At 37.1% G+C, this 15,545-nt stretch overlaps 2 protein-coding genes across 2 annotated transcripts; both read left to right on the top strand.

Moving 5' to 3' along the window:
• Window positions 1-1,812: 1,812 nt before the first annotated feature.
• On the top strand, window positions 1,813-6,650 carry LOC116303979 (uncharacterized). The gene is made up of 8 exons (XM_089035340.1): window positions 1,813-1,961; window positions 2,376-3,494; window positions 3,760-3,878; window positions 4,122-4,195; window positions 4,896-5,059; window positions 5,476-5,523; window positions 6,015-6,119; window positions 6,325-6,650. The coding sequence occupies exons 1-8, from the start codon at window positions 1,889-1,891 to the stop codon at window positions 6,363-6,365; spliced, it is 1,743 nt and encodes a 580-aa protein (XP_088891466.1). The 5' UTR covers window positions 1,813-1,888; the 3' UTR covers window positions 6,366-6,650.
• Window positions 6,651-8,876: 2,226 nt separating this feature from the next.
• Window positions 8,877-14,763, top strand: LOC116303958 (uncharacterized). Its single transcript, XM_089035341.1, has 6 exons — window positions 8,877-9,069; window positions 12,088-12,189; window positions 12,343-12,369; window positions 12,980-13,015; window positions 13,347-13,439; window positions 13,790-14,763. The coding sequence occupies exons 1-5, from the start codon at window positions 9,015-9,017 to the stop codon at window positions 13,400-13,402; spliced, it is 276 nt and encodes a 91-aa protein (XP_088891467.1). The 5' UTR covers window positions 8,877-9,014; the 3' UTR covers window positions 13,403-13,439; window positions 13,790-14,763.
• Window positions 14,764-15,545: the final 782 nt, after the last annotated feature.

Raw genomic sequence — 15,545 nt, 5'->3', positions numbered from 1 at the left:
TTTTCTTCTTCTTCTTCTTCTTCTTCTTCTTCTTCTTCTTCTTCTTCTTCTTCTTCTTCTTCTTCTTCTTCTTCTTCTTCTTCTTCTTCTTCTTCTCCTTCTTCTTCTTCTTCTTCTTCTTCCTCCTCCTCCTCCTCCTTCTCAATTATAACTTGTGTACTTTATTTGCACAGAACATTAATTAGCCCCTAGCTCAAGTGCCATTAAGTTATATTTAATTAAGATCAAAAGATAACGGCGTGAGTACCTGTTAGAGTGAAGTCACTTAAATCGTGAAATAGATATTATACTAATACACATTAGTAGACCCTAACTCCATTGTTTTCTTTTGTGTCTATTTGACTATTACACGCTGACTATTATTTTTTATTTCACGGGTTAAGTGCCTTCTCTCTATACACACTTGCTGTACAACTAGACAATGATCTTGATTGAACTGATTTATATATGTCATATATCCGTGTTAAACTCTGTAAGAAATAGCACAAATGTACACAAATGAGTAAGTTCAGTAGACCTCAATAGACCATAGACTTACAAAATTTTGCACTAATTTATACAACTTTTTAATTAACTTTTTCACACGAATATATGGCATGCACTCTACCATATAAATTTATACCATGAGCAATATAAAGGTTCAACTCGACGTAAATTCAATTAAAGTAGATAAAAATAACTCAAAGCCATCCATTACCAAACTTACAGGATCATATCTTATCTTTTTGTTCAACTTTTAAACATCACTATTACAGAATTTTTTTTTACGAATTCAATTGAGTCACGCCGGCTTACAGCATGCACTTGTTTAGCAACTCATGCCTGAAGCAAAATAAACAAACTAATATAGTGTAAAAATATGTTGAGCTAGCGACATTCGTTATCAACAGTAAGAGGAAATCGTTTTCTTATTACATTTATCATTACTAGAATTATTCGGTTTTCCTCTACTTCAGTAATATAATTTTTACGGTACTTTAAAGAAATGTGAAGAATGATGAATAAGAAGTCATGCATGTACCGACATTTACGTTACCTAGCTGTAAGGAAAGTTCGAGAATTTGTACTATGCTATAGCTTCATCAAATTCAAACTTTCCAGAATTTTATTTTCAATGCCAGAAACAGGTTCTTTATCCGACGCCTGAACTTCCGAAAAGTTAGTTTAGTTTAGTAAACCTTTCCTTTTTCGGTATTCAATGTAAATCATACTAAAGTTTGTTTATAGGTTTAAGCTCAAGTTCTCTATGTCATATGTACTTCGTACACTGGCCAACAAAGCTCGACGAACTAGTTATTATTACTATTTTTTTAACCCTACTTACGGTCACTCACAAACTTAAGACATTTATTTAACTTATATACCACATGTACGAGCGTATCTGTGAATATTTATGCATATACATAATAGTTTTATAAGGTTTGACGTCAGTGTATAAGGATCGAAACCCAGTCGTGATGCCCTAGGACTGTCTTGTTATGATCATGATTATGATTATGATTTAATTTCTTCTGAAATGACGTTGGATACGCTGCCTGACTATAAGATGACGTCTCGGAACATACTAGCTTACTCGGTTGATGGTACATGTGAGCAATCGTCAACCACTACCCTACATCACCCTTCAGAGTGGGCGATAGAAATACACTACGGTTCCAGAGCAATTGACGTAAACTAAGTACAAACAACAGCCCAAATTAGCTGTTATTCATAGTTTTACTCAGTTCTAGATTATATAGGAAGTAAACAACCAAGGTATAAAAAGCGTAAACTTAATCAGCAAAGTCACACCAAGTTTGTGAAGTTAGAAAGTGGAGACAGCTTCTTGTTCTTCTTGGTCTTTGATAAAAAAGAAAGAACTGGTCAACATTCTGAAAAACAATACAAAATGAATGCAAAAGTGGTAGGAATTAATGCCTTCGTGGTCTTGATGTGCTTCAGTTTGACAGCCCAGGCTTCTAGTAAGTGTGCTTAATCATTAAAATATGTTCATCATTGATTTATTCACCTTTTAATTACGAAGACAAGTATATGCATCAACACTATTTTCAAGTCTGGTTGAACTCATGCTAAATCTTGCGATGACCTAACTCTAAATAAATTTCCGATTAATGAGAAGGTACAGCCGCGAACTTCGCCAAAGAATCAGACGATAAGCTTTGGCATTAGTTTATATACTATATATATGTTAATGAAAGTCATACTTTTATAAAGAAAAGGTGACAATTACACTGTAATTAATTTAGTTGATCAGTTTTTGCCAAGAAAAGGCTCGGCAATGGTTGTCATTAACGTGCTTAGTTAATGATGTTTATTACGTTTATGTCGTTTTATCAATTTATCAATTTTTTGGTTTTCACTCTTTTGTACAACAGACTCGTCTTTAGTTACAACCGAAGCTCCGTCGACAGCCTCATCCGTCGCTTCTTCATCTGTGGCTCCAATTCCTTCTTCCTCCACTGCTCCATTAGCATCGTCATCGGCTGCTGCAAATCCATCTTCCTCTGTTGCCCCATCAGCATCATCATCGGCTGCTGCAAATCCATCTTCCTCTGTTGCCCCATCAGCATCATCATCGGCTGTTGCAAATCCATCTTCCTCTGTTGCTCCATCAGCATCGTCATCGGCTGCTGCAAATCCATCTTCCTCTGCTGCTCCATCAGCATCGTCATCGGCTGCTGCAAATCCATCTTCCTCAGTTGCCCCATCAGCATCATCATCGGCTGCTTCAACTCCATCTTCCTCAGTTGCCCCATCAGCATCATCATCTGCTGCTGCAAATCCATCTTCTTCTGTTGCTCCATCAGCATCATCATCGGCTGCTGCAAACCCATCTTCCTCTGCTGCCCCATCAGCATCGTCATCGGCTGCTGCAAATCCATCTTCCTCTGTTGCCCCATCAGCATCATCATCGGCTGCTTCAACTCCATCTTCCTCAGTTGCCCCATCAGCATCATCATCAGCTGCTGCAAATCCATCTTCCTCTGTTGCCCCATCAGCATCATCATCGGCTGCTGCAAACCCATCTTCCTCTGCTGCTCCATCAGCATTGTCATCGGCTGCTGCAAATCCATCTTCCTCTGTTGCCCCATCAGCATCATCATCGGCTGCTTCAACTCCATCTTCCTCAGTTGCCCCATCAGCATCATCATCCGCTGCTGCAAATCCATCTTCCTCTGTTGCTCCATCAGCATCATCATCGGCTGCTGCAAATCCATCTTCCTCTGTTGCCCCATCAGCATCATCATCGGCTGCTTCAACTCCATCTTCTTCTGTTGCCCCATCAGCATCATCATCGGCTGCTGCAAACCCATCTTCCTCTGTTGCTCCATCAGCATCATCATCGGCTGCTTCAACTCCATCTTCCTCAGTTGCCCCATCAGCATCATCATCGGCTACTGCAACACCATCTTCCTCTGTTGCCCCATCAACATCAACATCGGTGCAACCAACAACAGAGACACCAACAGAACCCGAGGTTTCTGCAACAATGGGTGAGTCATTAATTATATAATATTGAAAAAAAAATTGGATGTCAACAAGGAATCCTGATATATTAGATTCAAAGCAAAACAATCCGCTTTTCCTTCATTTTCCTTCTTCCCTTCCTCCTTTCTTCCTCCTGTCTTATTTCATTAAAGTTTCTAGTTACGTTAGTTAGTTTGCCATTATGCAAACAGCCGATAAAGAAGAATTGCAGAGCAATTTGAACTGCCTGAAAATAACATTGTTATATAACCTGCGTATCATTTCTTGCAGTAAAAATCCGGGTTGAAACTAGGATAATTCACATTATGAATGTCGTCGTTGTGTTCGATGACGTAAAAGACGAAAAATCAGAAAGGGGCAAAAAATTCAGAAAGAACTTTAAAAATTGGGTGAGTAGATTGACTTGGCTAAGTTATGCAGATTATCATCATCACAATCATTCTCGACAACAAGGTATAACCAACGATCATATTCACCATCACCTTTCATCATCATCATCACCATTGTCATATAATCACTGCCATTATTGAAATCCCATTCTTACCACCTGAGAGCCACTTGCCACCTAATTGTAATTTGAAATGAACGAAAGACTTTCCTAAATGTGATTTAATATGGCCGTTTTTTTGCAGTGTCTGCAACGGCTGAGGAGAAGGAAACGCAGAGGAAGATCTCGGGCGTGGGGGCTGCGTATTCATCGATTGCGGTGAGTTAGCAACATAGTCTGTTGAACTGGCAATAGACGTAATCTAGTCATTGTTGGGCCCAAAAACACTGAACGTAGAAGCTGAGACCGATACGTTACATAGGAAATGCGTTAATTGAATGTATCTAGTGACAACCCTCGGGGAAAATTCATTAAGTGTTGCTCTGACAAGTTCAAGTTCTTTGTTTACACACATATAAGTATTATAGGAGATAACAATACAGGTCAATGAGTTTGTATTTACAAAAAAATAATGAGTAGATAGAGTAGGTGCATGCTACGTCATTGCCCGCGCCATTTTGGTTGACGATAATAAAGCATTCCTCATTAGCTTCTCTTGTAAGATCAACCAAGATGGCGGCTGTTTCATTGTTATTCATATCTCAAGGGATTTTGAGTCACATGGTTGCACACACCCTATAAATATATGTGCAGCGACGGTTTGAATAAACTTTCGAGTAATAAACTACCACTAACAGAGAGCATGGAGGCTTTTAACACGCTTCATATCGACTGTGTATCTCAAACCATTATAGAACCTTTGGAATACATTTGAGGATGCGTCTTGGTCCCAGCTTCTATTTTTTTTTTTTTTTTTTGAGCCCAACAATAAATTTAAAATTGAGTGAATATAACGAGTATTTGATCAGCATCGTTCATGTATAAAATTGTTTTCCACAACTGTTAATTCTTCATGCAGAAAAGGAAGCGTGATCGTGGAGTACGATCTCTTTGTCAACGCAACCTCCCAACAAGAAACACAGGATTTCATTGATGGCCTCCAGCAGGAAATTGACTCTGGAACGATTGGAAACTACACAGTCGACCCCAACCATCCACTTGGTGCCAAGATCACAATGCAAGGTATGTAAGACAATGGACACCAAAATTTCTTCCCATATATTTAAGGTAAAACGAATTCCTTTCCCGCGGACAATTTTTTATGAAGTGGACAACTGGCATGCAAGGTCCCGAAGGTGTCGCTTATTACTTAGTATGACTGTAATCTTACAAGTCCCAGGGTCAGGCAGTTTTAACATTTGTGACATGAAAAAAAACCTTAAATCAATTGGTCAAGGACTGCGATAAAGACACAATATGCACTACTTCTTCTATTTTGAAACTATATAGATTTTAATTAATTCCACAATGCCTTATTTTCCGCGTAGTGCATGCTCTCACCAATTTAAATAATTCAGTCCGAACAGATCAATATTACCTTGTAAAACTTTGTAAGTTAGTTCTTAGCAGAATGATCAAAGTGCATCATTTCATTTCAGTTCCTGCTGGGACATCTATACCCACAATACAAGATCGATCCACGAAATGTAAGTACTTTTTTTTGGTTTATTAATTTTTCTGTCATCCAACATGGTGGCCATGTCTTTTGTTATATCATGCAAAATGGTGTCCATGTCTTTTGTTATATCATCCAACATGGTGTCCATGTCTTTTGTTATATCATCCAACATGGTGGCTATGTCTTTTGTTATATCATCCAACATGGTGGCTATGTCTTTTGTTATATCTTCCAACATGGTGGTCATGTCTTTTGTTATATCATCCAGTATGGTGGTCATGTCTTTTCTTTATATCATCCAACATGGTGGTCATGTCTTTTGTTATATCATCCAACATGGTGGTCATGTCTTTTGTTATATCATCCAACATAGTGGTCATGTCTTTTGTTATATCATCCAACATGGTGGTCATGTCTTTTGTTATATCATCCAACATGGTGGCTATGTTTTTTGTTAATATCATCCAACAAATTTTAAGAATTGCCAAGCTTATAATTATGTTTTTTTTTGTTTTTAAGCAATTTCCTTTGCAATGTATATTTTCATGTTAGTTGGATTGGTCGTACTGTTGGTGATTGTCATCATTCTTATTATCCTTCTCATTTTTGCCTGCAAACGACGAAGTAAGTACTTCTGGCACCCCATTTTTTAGAAGGGAGGGGGGGGGGGAGGGAGGGGGTAGGGACAAGGGGATAAGGGGGAAAACTTAAAGTAACACCAGCCAACATGGCGGTCATGACAAGACATCCTCGCCTCCGACAAATGCCTCATGTATATAATTTCAGTGAGCTACAGATTATAATGTTTTTCCTTTTGTTTCTTTAACAGGTAAAGTTCACTCGGTCAAAAGTACTCTAGCCACGTCATAGGAAAGCCAATATCAGCCAATAATCACACATATTTTAAAATTCAGATATTTAGGTTAGGTGGTGCTCTTCTCAAAAGACTTCTTTACAAAAAATGAGAGTCTTAAATTCCTATATTAAAGGTGTCTAGCTGTTTTTCTCTTTCCTGTAGTTTTCAACCTTCTGGGCTACCTGAGTATTTACAAAACTGACCGAGAGTGACCTGGACCGAAAATCTTTTTAATCAAACAAAAACAATAAAACAAACAAACAAACAAACAAAACAAACAAACAAAGAACGAAAGCGAAAAATAGCTGGATGCTGACATATTAAAGTGTCTTTTATCAGCTTTTCAAAAGATGACTCTTCCACTACTCGTTTTCTATATATCACAAGTCCTTGACATGGGCTTCCTTTGTGCTATTGTGCTTCTTTATAGGTATCAATAGGCCGTTTTCATGATGGCGTCATTTTACTACCACTACCACCAAAGTGCTTCGTGAATTTTCTTTCTTATTCAAATACATATTCCCTCAAGAGAATAGTAAAACAATTGCTGCTATGATTAACTGAACAAAAAAAGTGTACAAGGGATTGTGGTAGTGGAAGTAAATGACGCCATAATGCAAGTGTACTATTCATTATACATTATACACTAACTAAATCTTTGTCAAATATGAAGTAATTATTAACTGCAAAAGTACTTGGAGCTGGCTCTGACGATATTTTGCATCAACTTTTATAAGTTGTTTAATTATTTATTATCAATTTTGAATGTACAAAATGCACAGGAAGCCAATAAATAGAACACATACTTTTAACGTTTTCACTGAGTTTGTATGAATTCTCTCTAGTTTTTCCTAAAGAATAATCATTTATGAAATATTTCAAAACAGGGGATGTTGATGTTTACTGTCTTTATGTAGCAATAGCATTAATAGCCAGAATTTTCTGGGCACAAAACTGGTGGCTAAGAGACCAATAGTCCTAAAAGGTTGAAGCAATAACATTATATTCGAAACCAATTTTCTATAACATTGCAAAAGATTGGTATAATTGTTTTGAAATATTTTGAGACAAAACTCTCAATCAACCAAAATGTATGAGTAATATATTATTTGTCCTCGAGCAAGGAGTAATCGTCGTTAATTGCATCCACTGAGGCGACACCCTTATCACTCGTGCATGGCTTTCTGTCTAAAGGATAAAACTCAAATCCATTTTCGAGCTCTCTAGAACGTCTTTCAACTTTTGTTTCAGTTTATTTGTTCACAAAATAAGTTAGAAATATTTCAACTTAATTGCAAATACATAGTAAACTTAAATGAAGGTTTATTTAACGGGATATGTAATACCTAATTTTACCGTTTAGGACTTAAACATTTGTCAAATCCCTCGGGATGAAAGCATAAAATTAGTAAGTCAAGTGATATGATTATAAATCACGTGCTGTTCATGTGATGCACCAAATAAGAAAAACAAGCAAACAAATAAGGCCCTGTGAAACTTAGCTTTCGTCGCGAGAAATTTTCACGAAAAGTAGCGTCTCCCTTGGTGTTGCAAAATGTACTATTTTCTGTGTTAGGGTTTTTGTATTGCAGGGTATTGTTTAGCTCCAAACTCATTATTCTCGGCTATTGTTTTATTGTCTTCATGGCTCAGGTGCCCTACAACACCAAGAAAAAGCCGAAAAGTAGATCTGCTTTCTACTCGTAAAGTTTCAACGTTGAGCAGAGCCTTTATACAACGAAAATAAGCTTAATTTTCACTACAACATGTGTGTACCGAGGGACGCGTCCAATATAACTATGGATTATATACCTCGAGTTTGTCATTGTCACTTATAGCGTCATTGTTCACAGCCAGTTGAGTTCTCTATGTAGCTAGCTCCTCCTTTTCCAAGTCCTTGAGGTTAGCACTTGAGTAAACTTGATATAGTCATGTCTACAAATAGATAAAACAATTCCTGAATATGAATCTTAGTTATTTCGTTTTTGCTTGAAGATAAACTTAGGGCACAGTAAATAGAGGGAACTGGAGTGCACACCATATATCCGCGAAAAACTTCGTAAGAAATTGCACAAATTTGCACAAATTAGTAAGTTCAGTAGACCTCAGGCCCCGTCCACACTATGCCGGATAAATTTGAATCCGAATTTTTATTTATTCGGTTAGGCCTACCGTTCACACTAGTCCGGACGAATCCGGAACAATTCTTCACCGAAAACGAATTTTCGAAATGGAACCGAATAAATAAAAATTCGGATTCAAATTTATCCGGCTTAGTGTGGATGGGGTCTGTCAGTAGACCGTAGATTTTCATACCTTGCATTAATTTGTACAATATTGTTAGTTAACTTTTTAACGGAAGTATGGTGTGCACTCTATAATCATAATAAATTTGAATCCTTGGCAGACACGGGATGTGTTAAAGTCACGTGCTCTATTTATAGACAATAACTGACCTCCCATTGGCTGCTGATAGCAAGCTAATTTCCAAACACTCAGATTTGACGTTAATATGAATGATAGCTGTCAAGAATGTAGAGAAGAAGCTAGACTAGGGCGTAATCACTCCTCAATTCCCTTTCCATTTACGATTTGGTGTTCAAGCCAAGACCTATATTTTGAAAGCACTCCTCTCTGCACTCTAAAGGAAGATTTAAGACAAGATGAAGAGCGCTTTGGTTTTTATCTGCGTTTTGCTTTTTGTAAGCTACGTCGCTGGTAGGTTTTTCAAAGCTTGTTTTTAAGTTGAGGTTATAGTTACTTTAATGTTTATAAAGTAGTGCTAGTTCTATAAGGTGTAATGATAGCCTTGCTGTGTATTTTTTACTGATTTATGCGAAATATAGATGATTGGGCATTTATTTATATTTTTTTGCTTGGGTAAAGCATTTAAAAAATCCAGATTTATAGACAAAAGTGTTGGCATTGAAGTTCGAAGGAGGCCAGAATCGGCCATGCATCAACTGCGACTATAGTCTTTGAAAAACTCAGACTAAAATTTCGAAAGACTTTTCAAAGCCTTGAAAGACAAGTTTTGAATAAATGAGTATGAAAATTTACGAAACAAGGTCAAAATAAGAGTGGTTGATTCGATATAGCTAGATACAAGTAAAAGGAAGACCAGACTAGCTCGAAGACAAAGGATAGAAAGCGCGCGCTGAAATAACTGCTAATATACAACATCAGATCAAGAATCTTGATACTAAAATAGTAAATCTCAGAATCAAGAAAAAATAGCACTATAATCGACAAAACTGCAAGTTGAGGCTGATGAAACATAAACATATTTTATCGATCTATCTATTTTTATTTATTTTATTTATAAATTAAAATCGGAAATTGAGACAAAAACGCAGTCTATTGTTGTAATCTAGTCTGCGAAATATATTTATCGGAAAAGCCTTTTAGGTGCAAGGATTAATAACTATTTAGATTGCTACAACTATAAAGCTTTAAATAAAATGGCTATCAATTTGACAACGAAATCAGAAAACCAATGGCACAAGAGCCAACTTTTTTTATCATTGAATACTAATTCAGCATCGTCTGGATGTTAATGTAAAGAACTCGCTCGAGAACGCCGTGTTTTTTCCTTTTGATAAATACTGTGAGTAACTTAATAACAGGTAAAATAAAGCTTTAACTTACAGCCACGTTCTGGTCAATCTTTTTTGCTAGAATAACGGATAAAATACGTAAATAAATATAAGTTTATGCAATGACTACACCATTGTCTGGTTGCCTGTGAAGCGAGCCGTTCACACCCAAAGTTCCGCATGTACGTGTACCTGTCGATTCAAAACCTGTAGACTTGCCTTCGCCTGCATGACGCAATCAAGTCGTCCTTGAAAATCGTTAAATTGGCTTTATTTTGAAGAAGAGCGGATGTCATTAAGAACTAAAATCCATGATTTGGATTCTAGTACATCTAGCAAAATTGTTTTCAGACTGATAGCCCTCTTCATGCATGTATTTATACCATATAAGTAATAGATCAAAAACGAGAGCGAGTGTTTGATCACGGCATCCAAACACTGAGAAACCGAGATGAAGGGCACGAGGCCGTTAGGCCAAGTGCTTTTTATTGTTTCGAGATGTTTGGATGCCCTGATCAAACACGAAGCATGAGTTTTTGAACTTATTTCTCAGTCTCATCGTAATTCATTTGCTCTTGAATCTACTGAGACTGAAAAAGTGATCAGATCAGTGTTTTGATCCGTCCTTGATCAAGTATCAAGGTGCTTGCACCTGACTACAATGCAAAGTCGCCATTGGTCATTGACCGCATGAATTATTAATGAGTTTGAGAACGTCTAGTCAATGATGGCGACTCATGAAAGTGCAAACTATATAACCGTGAAACTTTAGAATTACTAAATAGCACAATTTCATGCAAAATTCCATTGTTTTCTATTGTTTAATTAGCACTATTTTGTACTATTTAGTAATTAGTGTTTGCACTCTAGGCTGATATATGTATATATATCATCAATGCAAAGATCCTCAGATTTTCCAGAAACAACTTTTCCTTATAGTTTATTATACTCTACTTCGTTTTCAATGTTTCCCCAACAATATATTCACCGGATGTCATTAGTCTGGTTGTGTTAGCAGAAGAGTGGCCAAAGTTTCTGTTGGTTATTTTCACATTAAAAAATGCTTATTTTGGCGTCAAAACTCCTCCTTAGTTTTGCTTTCTTCGAACACCACATGGTTTTTCCAGGAAGAAAATAATTCGTCTTTAAATTCTGTTAAGGTTGCGTGATAATCATACTCATTTGTACACCTAATTCCAAGGACGTTGTCATCGCCGAAGGCAATAGGAGACAGGTCATTCCTAGAATAGCTGGAATGACTTGTGTTTCTGCTTCTTATTCTCGTCAAGAACATGGACCTTAAATTTGAGACTGATTCGACGTTCTTTGTATTTAACGAAATCCTTTCCACGTAATGACAACTTTTTTTGAATTAGGTCTAGAAATAAGAAAATATACGCCGTTGCGTGCATGTGCACTGGAGCGTCAACAACTCACGAAAGCTACCAGGGTTAACAGACCATTTCTTAACCAACTCTGATTTAAATACGAATTATCACGCAGATAAATGTTATCGATTTAACGATTAGTTCGACGATTTAAGGGGACAAATTTAAAAACTTGAACCACGTTTTCGATATATACTTGTGTTGATATATATAGTTTTGCTTATCTATTGTACGACAAACATTAAAATAAATCATAGTTCCCCTCAATTAACTATGAATAAATACGATACTTTTTCGTAAATAATCTCTTGCACACTTTCTTTTGTTCAATTAATTAGCACTAATTAGAATAAGAAAGAAAGTCTGCTAAGAATATTCGTAGGGGTATTCAAATGACGCCTTCACTCAAGCGGCCTATCCGATTGCCCAACGCGCGCGTAAAACAGGTTTAAAACCGGTTCACAGAACGCGCGCGCACTTTCCGTTGCGTCATTCCTATCTGTTATTGTAATTTGTATTTTATAAAAGAAATAAAAAACTTGCTTGCTGTGCTGTGTGGAGTCATAAAGCACTTGGGGATTGGCAGAACACTCGAGAAGTGCCCAGAAGCACTCCGCTACACGTCGTGCTTCTGCTAACACTTCTCTCGTATTCTGCCAACCCCCGCGTGCTATATAACTGCACATAGCACGCGCGCGCGTTTTCTATTTCTTCAATATTACATTGTTTACTAATTCCAATTTTCTTTGTAGATGCAGATAGTACGACAGTTGCACCCACGTCAATGATTATGCCAACATCAATAACTGCATCGCCAACATCAACAATTGCATTGGCAACAGCACATCATTCGGGTCAGTTTCAGATAGACAACAATGCCCATATTTCTAAGGGCTTTCCTGATTTGGATGCTGTTTTAGGTCAGCATGCAACATTGCAAAGTGCGTCCAAAAAAAAAATAATTTTTTTTTCTAGATTCGTGATGATTCTTTATCTTTCATTTTCAGATAACTCAACGACCGCGTCTACTAAAAGTAAGTAGAAAGTGATACTTTGTTAGAGAGTTTTAAGTATAGTGGTCCAGAGAAGTCAATTTTCTCAGCATAAAAATGGACACAATAGTAACCCCAAGAAAATGTATCATCACATTGCAGAATAAGGATCATTTGCGCAACCGGCTACCTCATGATGAGTTCCTCGTGATGTCTGTCTAGATAATGAAAAATATTATAAACGTGTTCTTATAGAAAATTGCTCTCATTTATAATATATAATCGTATTTCTTTGCCAGTGTCTGTCTGTTTGTCTGTTAGTCAGTCAGTTAGTCAGTCAGTGAGTCAGACAGTCAGCCAGTGAGTCAGTCAGTGAGTCAGTCAGTGAGTCAGTCAGTGAGTCAGACAGTCAGTCAGACAGTCAGTCAGACAGTCAGTCAGTCAGCCAGTGAGTCAGTCAGTGAGTCAGTGAGTCGGTAGTCAGTCAGTCAGTCAGACAGTGAGTCAGTGAGTCAGTCAGTGAGTCAGTCAGTGAGTCAGTCAGTGAGTCAGTCAGTAGTCAGTCAGTCAGTCAGACAGTCAGACAGTCAGTCAGTAAGTCAGTCATTGCTTGGTGTTTATCAATTTTGTCTTATTCTGCTTTTAATCGTAGTGACAACGACTCCGACGACTACGGCGGCAACTACACGTATGTACATCAATGATGCTGAAAACATAGGTCCTCGCTGCGTGCATGTGGCTACTACTATGAAGCTACATATAAAAGCTTTTTAAGATTTGATGGTTTAGGTTTTGATACATGGATGGATGGACGGATGGATGGATGGGTGGATGGGTTGATAGATGGGTGGGTGGATGGATGGATGGGAGGGTGGGTGGATGGATGGATGGATGGATGGATGGATGGATGGATGGATGGATGGATGGATGGATGGATGGATGTACATGGATATGAATATGGAAATGAATATGGATCTTGGAGCAATATGACTGATATATGCAATCATGTTTATTGGCAGAGACCGCAATGGTTGGGATTGTTGCATCTTGCCTTGGCTTGTACTATTTGTTTTAATCCCAAATCCATGATGTTTACAGTGCGACGATTTTGAGTAAGTTCTAATGAAAATGATTCACCTTTATTCAGTCATTCATTCGTTCGTGCGTGCGTGCATGCGTTCAGTCAGTCAATCAATCAACCAATCAATCAGTCAGTCAGTCAGTCAGTCAGTAAGTCAGTAAGTCAATCAGTGAGTCAGTCAGTGAGTAAGTCACTCAGTCAATCAGTCAGTCAGCCAGCCAGACACCCAGTCAGTCAGTCAGTCAGTTAATCAGTCAGTCAGTCAGTCAGTCAGTCAGTCAGTCAGTCAATAATTCATTTATTTCAATTATTATATATCATCATACACCATTTATCTTCAAATTTAGCAACACTTTTAATAATATTGTTTTTACTTCACAGGCACCATCATGGAAAATAAAATAATAATAAAACGCAAGCTAAAATTTAAGATAAACCTTTGATAAAAATGCAAGTAGTTTTTTTATGCTCATCTTTTTCTCATATATTTGCTAAGTAAATATGAAATCTGATTTTCTTTTCTGAGACCAAGATAAAATCTATACCCTTATGAATTACGGCCACTAATGCTTTGATTTACATTCATTGGCTGCTTTGTCCAGATTTTCCTGGTCAACAGGAGAAAGAAAATTTGTATTTCATTTTTTTAGTGGTATCTTACTGGTATTTTTAATGGTATTTTTTTAAAAACTTGCAGTTACGTTTCTTTTCTTTTTCTTTTTTCTTTTTATTGTGCGCCTGTCTGTGATAACCCATCGTAACGTTTCTATTTTTCGACGACAATAAAATCTTTTGGACCTGCTCATAGTCTGACAGAACAGTCTCTTTTAATTTTTTTCATTCGGTAAATACTGCTGTGTTTTATAACTATAACTCATTTTCACAGGCTAAGCCTCGCTTAACAATGTTTAGTAACCTTGCGGATTTTTTATGGTATCTTTTAATAGCTGAGTTACAAATGAGGCTAAGCCTGTGCGAATGAGTCTGTGGTCTTCAAAAACAGCGGTATGCATCGATGCTGTATTAGTCAAAAACAACGTCTTCAGATTACAATTACAAAGATATCCAAACTTCCCAAAACGCAAACATTCGATTGCCAATCGTTTTATCAGTCAGCATGCACTATATATGTAATGTGAAAAACTGTATTCCATGAGGAGCCTAGCATATACATCGATGATATGGGTTATCCGCATATAGCCACAACTTTCTGTAGACAAGAATTTGTAATCAAAACTCCAGGCACTTTTTTTATGCAGGTTTAAATAAAAACCAGTGAAACTGGCATTTTAACTATGATTAAGATTTGTAAAACTATAAAAACACATGTTTCTAATAAAGTTTAAGTTAACGAATGTAGTATGATTGGTTAATTAACAGCAGAAAAATGAGTTAAGCCACTATTGTCCCATTTTATGTCATTTCCTTACTGTGCGGACACACTATAGATAAAAAGACTTTAACCAATAAGGAGAGAGTAAAATGAGTATATCATATTGACCTCGGCCAATCACATGCACAATCACTCATTCCCAAGGTTGTTGAATACATCAAAGCTTTTTTCTCGTTGCTTGAACCTGATTGGTTCAAGTTTGACTTAAGTTCGATTCTTTTGTTTTCACTCTATGTCGTGATTGGTGAACTTTCTTCAAGTGTTCCCGGTCAGTGTGTCTGCACAGTAAGTACAACTTCGTCGATCTTTTTTTGTAAATGGCGTGGAAAGCATTGAGGTCTATTAAACCATCTGATATGAGAAAATGGCAAAAACTTGCAAAACAAATGTTAAATATTGCATTTCCAGGCCAACGAACGAAAACGAAATGGATAATAATGATAACAAAATGGACGTTTCGAGGTCCTCATAACACCATTTTCCTGAGCTTACAGAAAAGGATGCAAAGAAAACTAAGGTTAAATGACCCATTTGCACATGCTTAGTGTCGTTTATAAGTAAACTTCTCACAGACACCGACACGAGTGAAAAACGTCTGCGCATGCTCCGAATCCGTATGCAAATTAGTCAAAACATAAGTACATTTGACTTTCAAACATGCCTGATAAGTTGGACTTCACGAAAAGCCAAAACTTAGTGTCCATGCTTGAAACTTAAGGCTAATTTTTTCATATTGTGTTTGTT

The sequence above is a fragment of the Actinia tenebrosa genome, unplaced genomic scaffold (assembly GCF_029948245.1).
Source record: "Actinia tenebrosa isolate PJP-AT-01 unplaced genomic scaffold, QUT_ActTen_1.0 PGA_scaffold3__52_contigs__length_22856419, whole genome shotgun sequence".
Taxonomy (NCBI): Eukaryota; Metazoa; Cnidaria; class Anthozoa; order Actiniaria; family Actiniidae; genus Actinia; species Actinia tenebrosa.
Note: the sequence above shows the minus strand (reverse complement) of the source record. Positions and strands in the feature narration are given on the sequence as shown.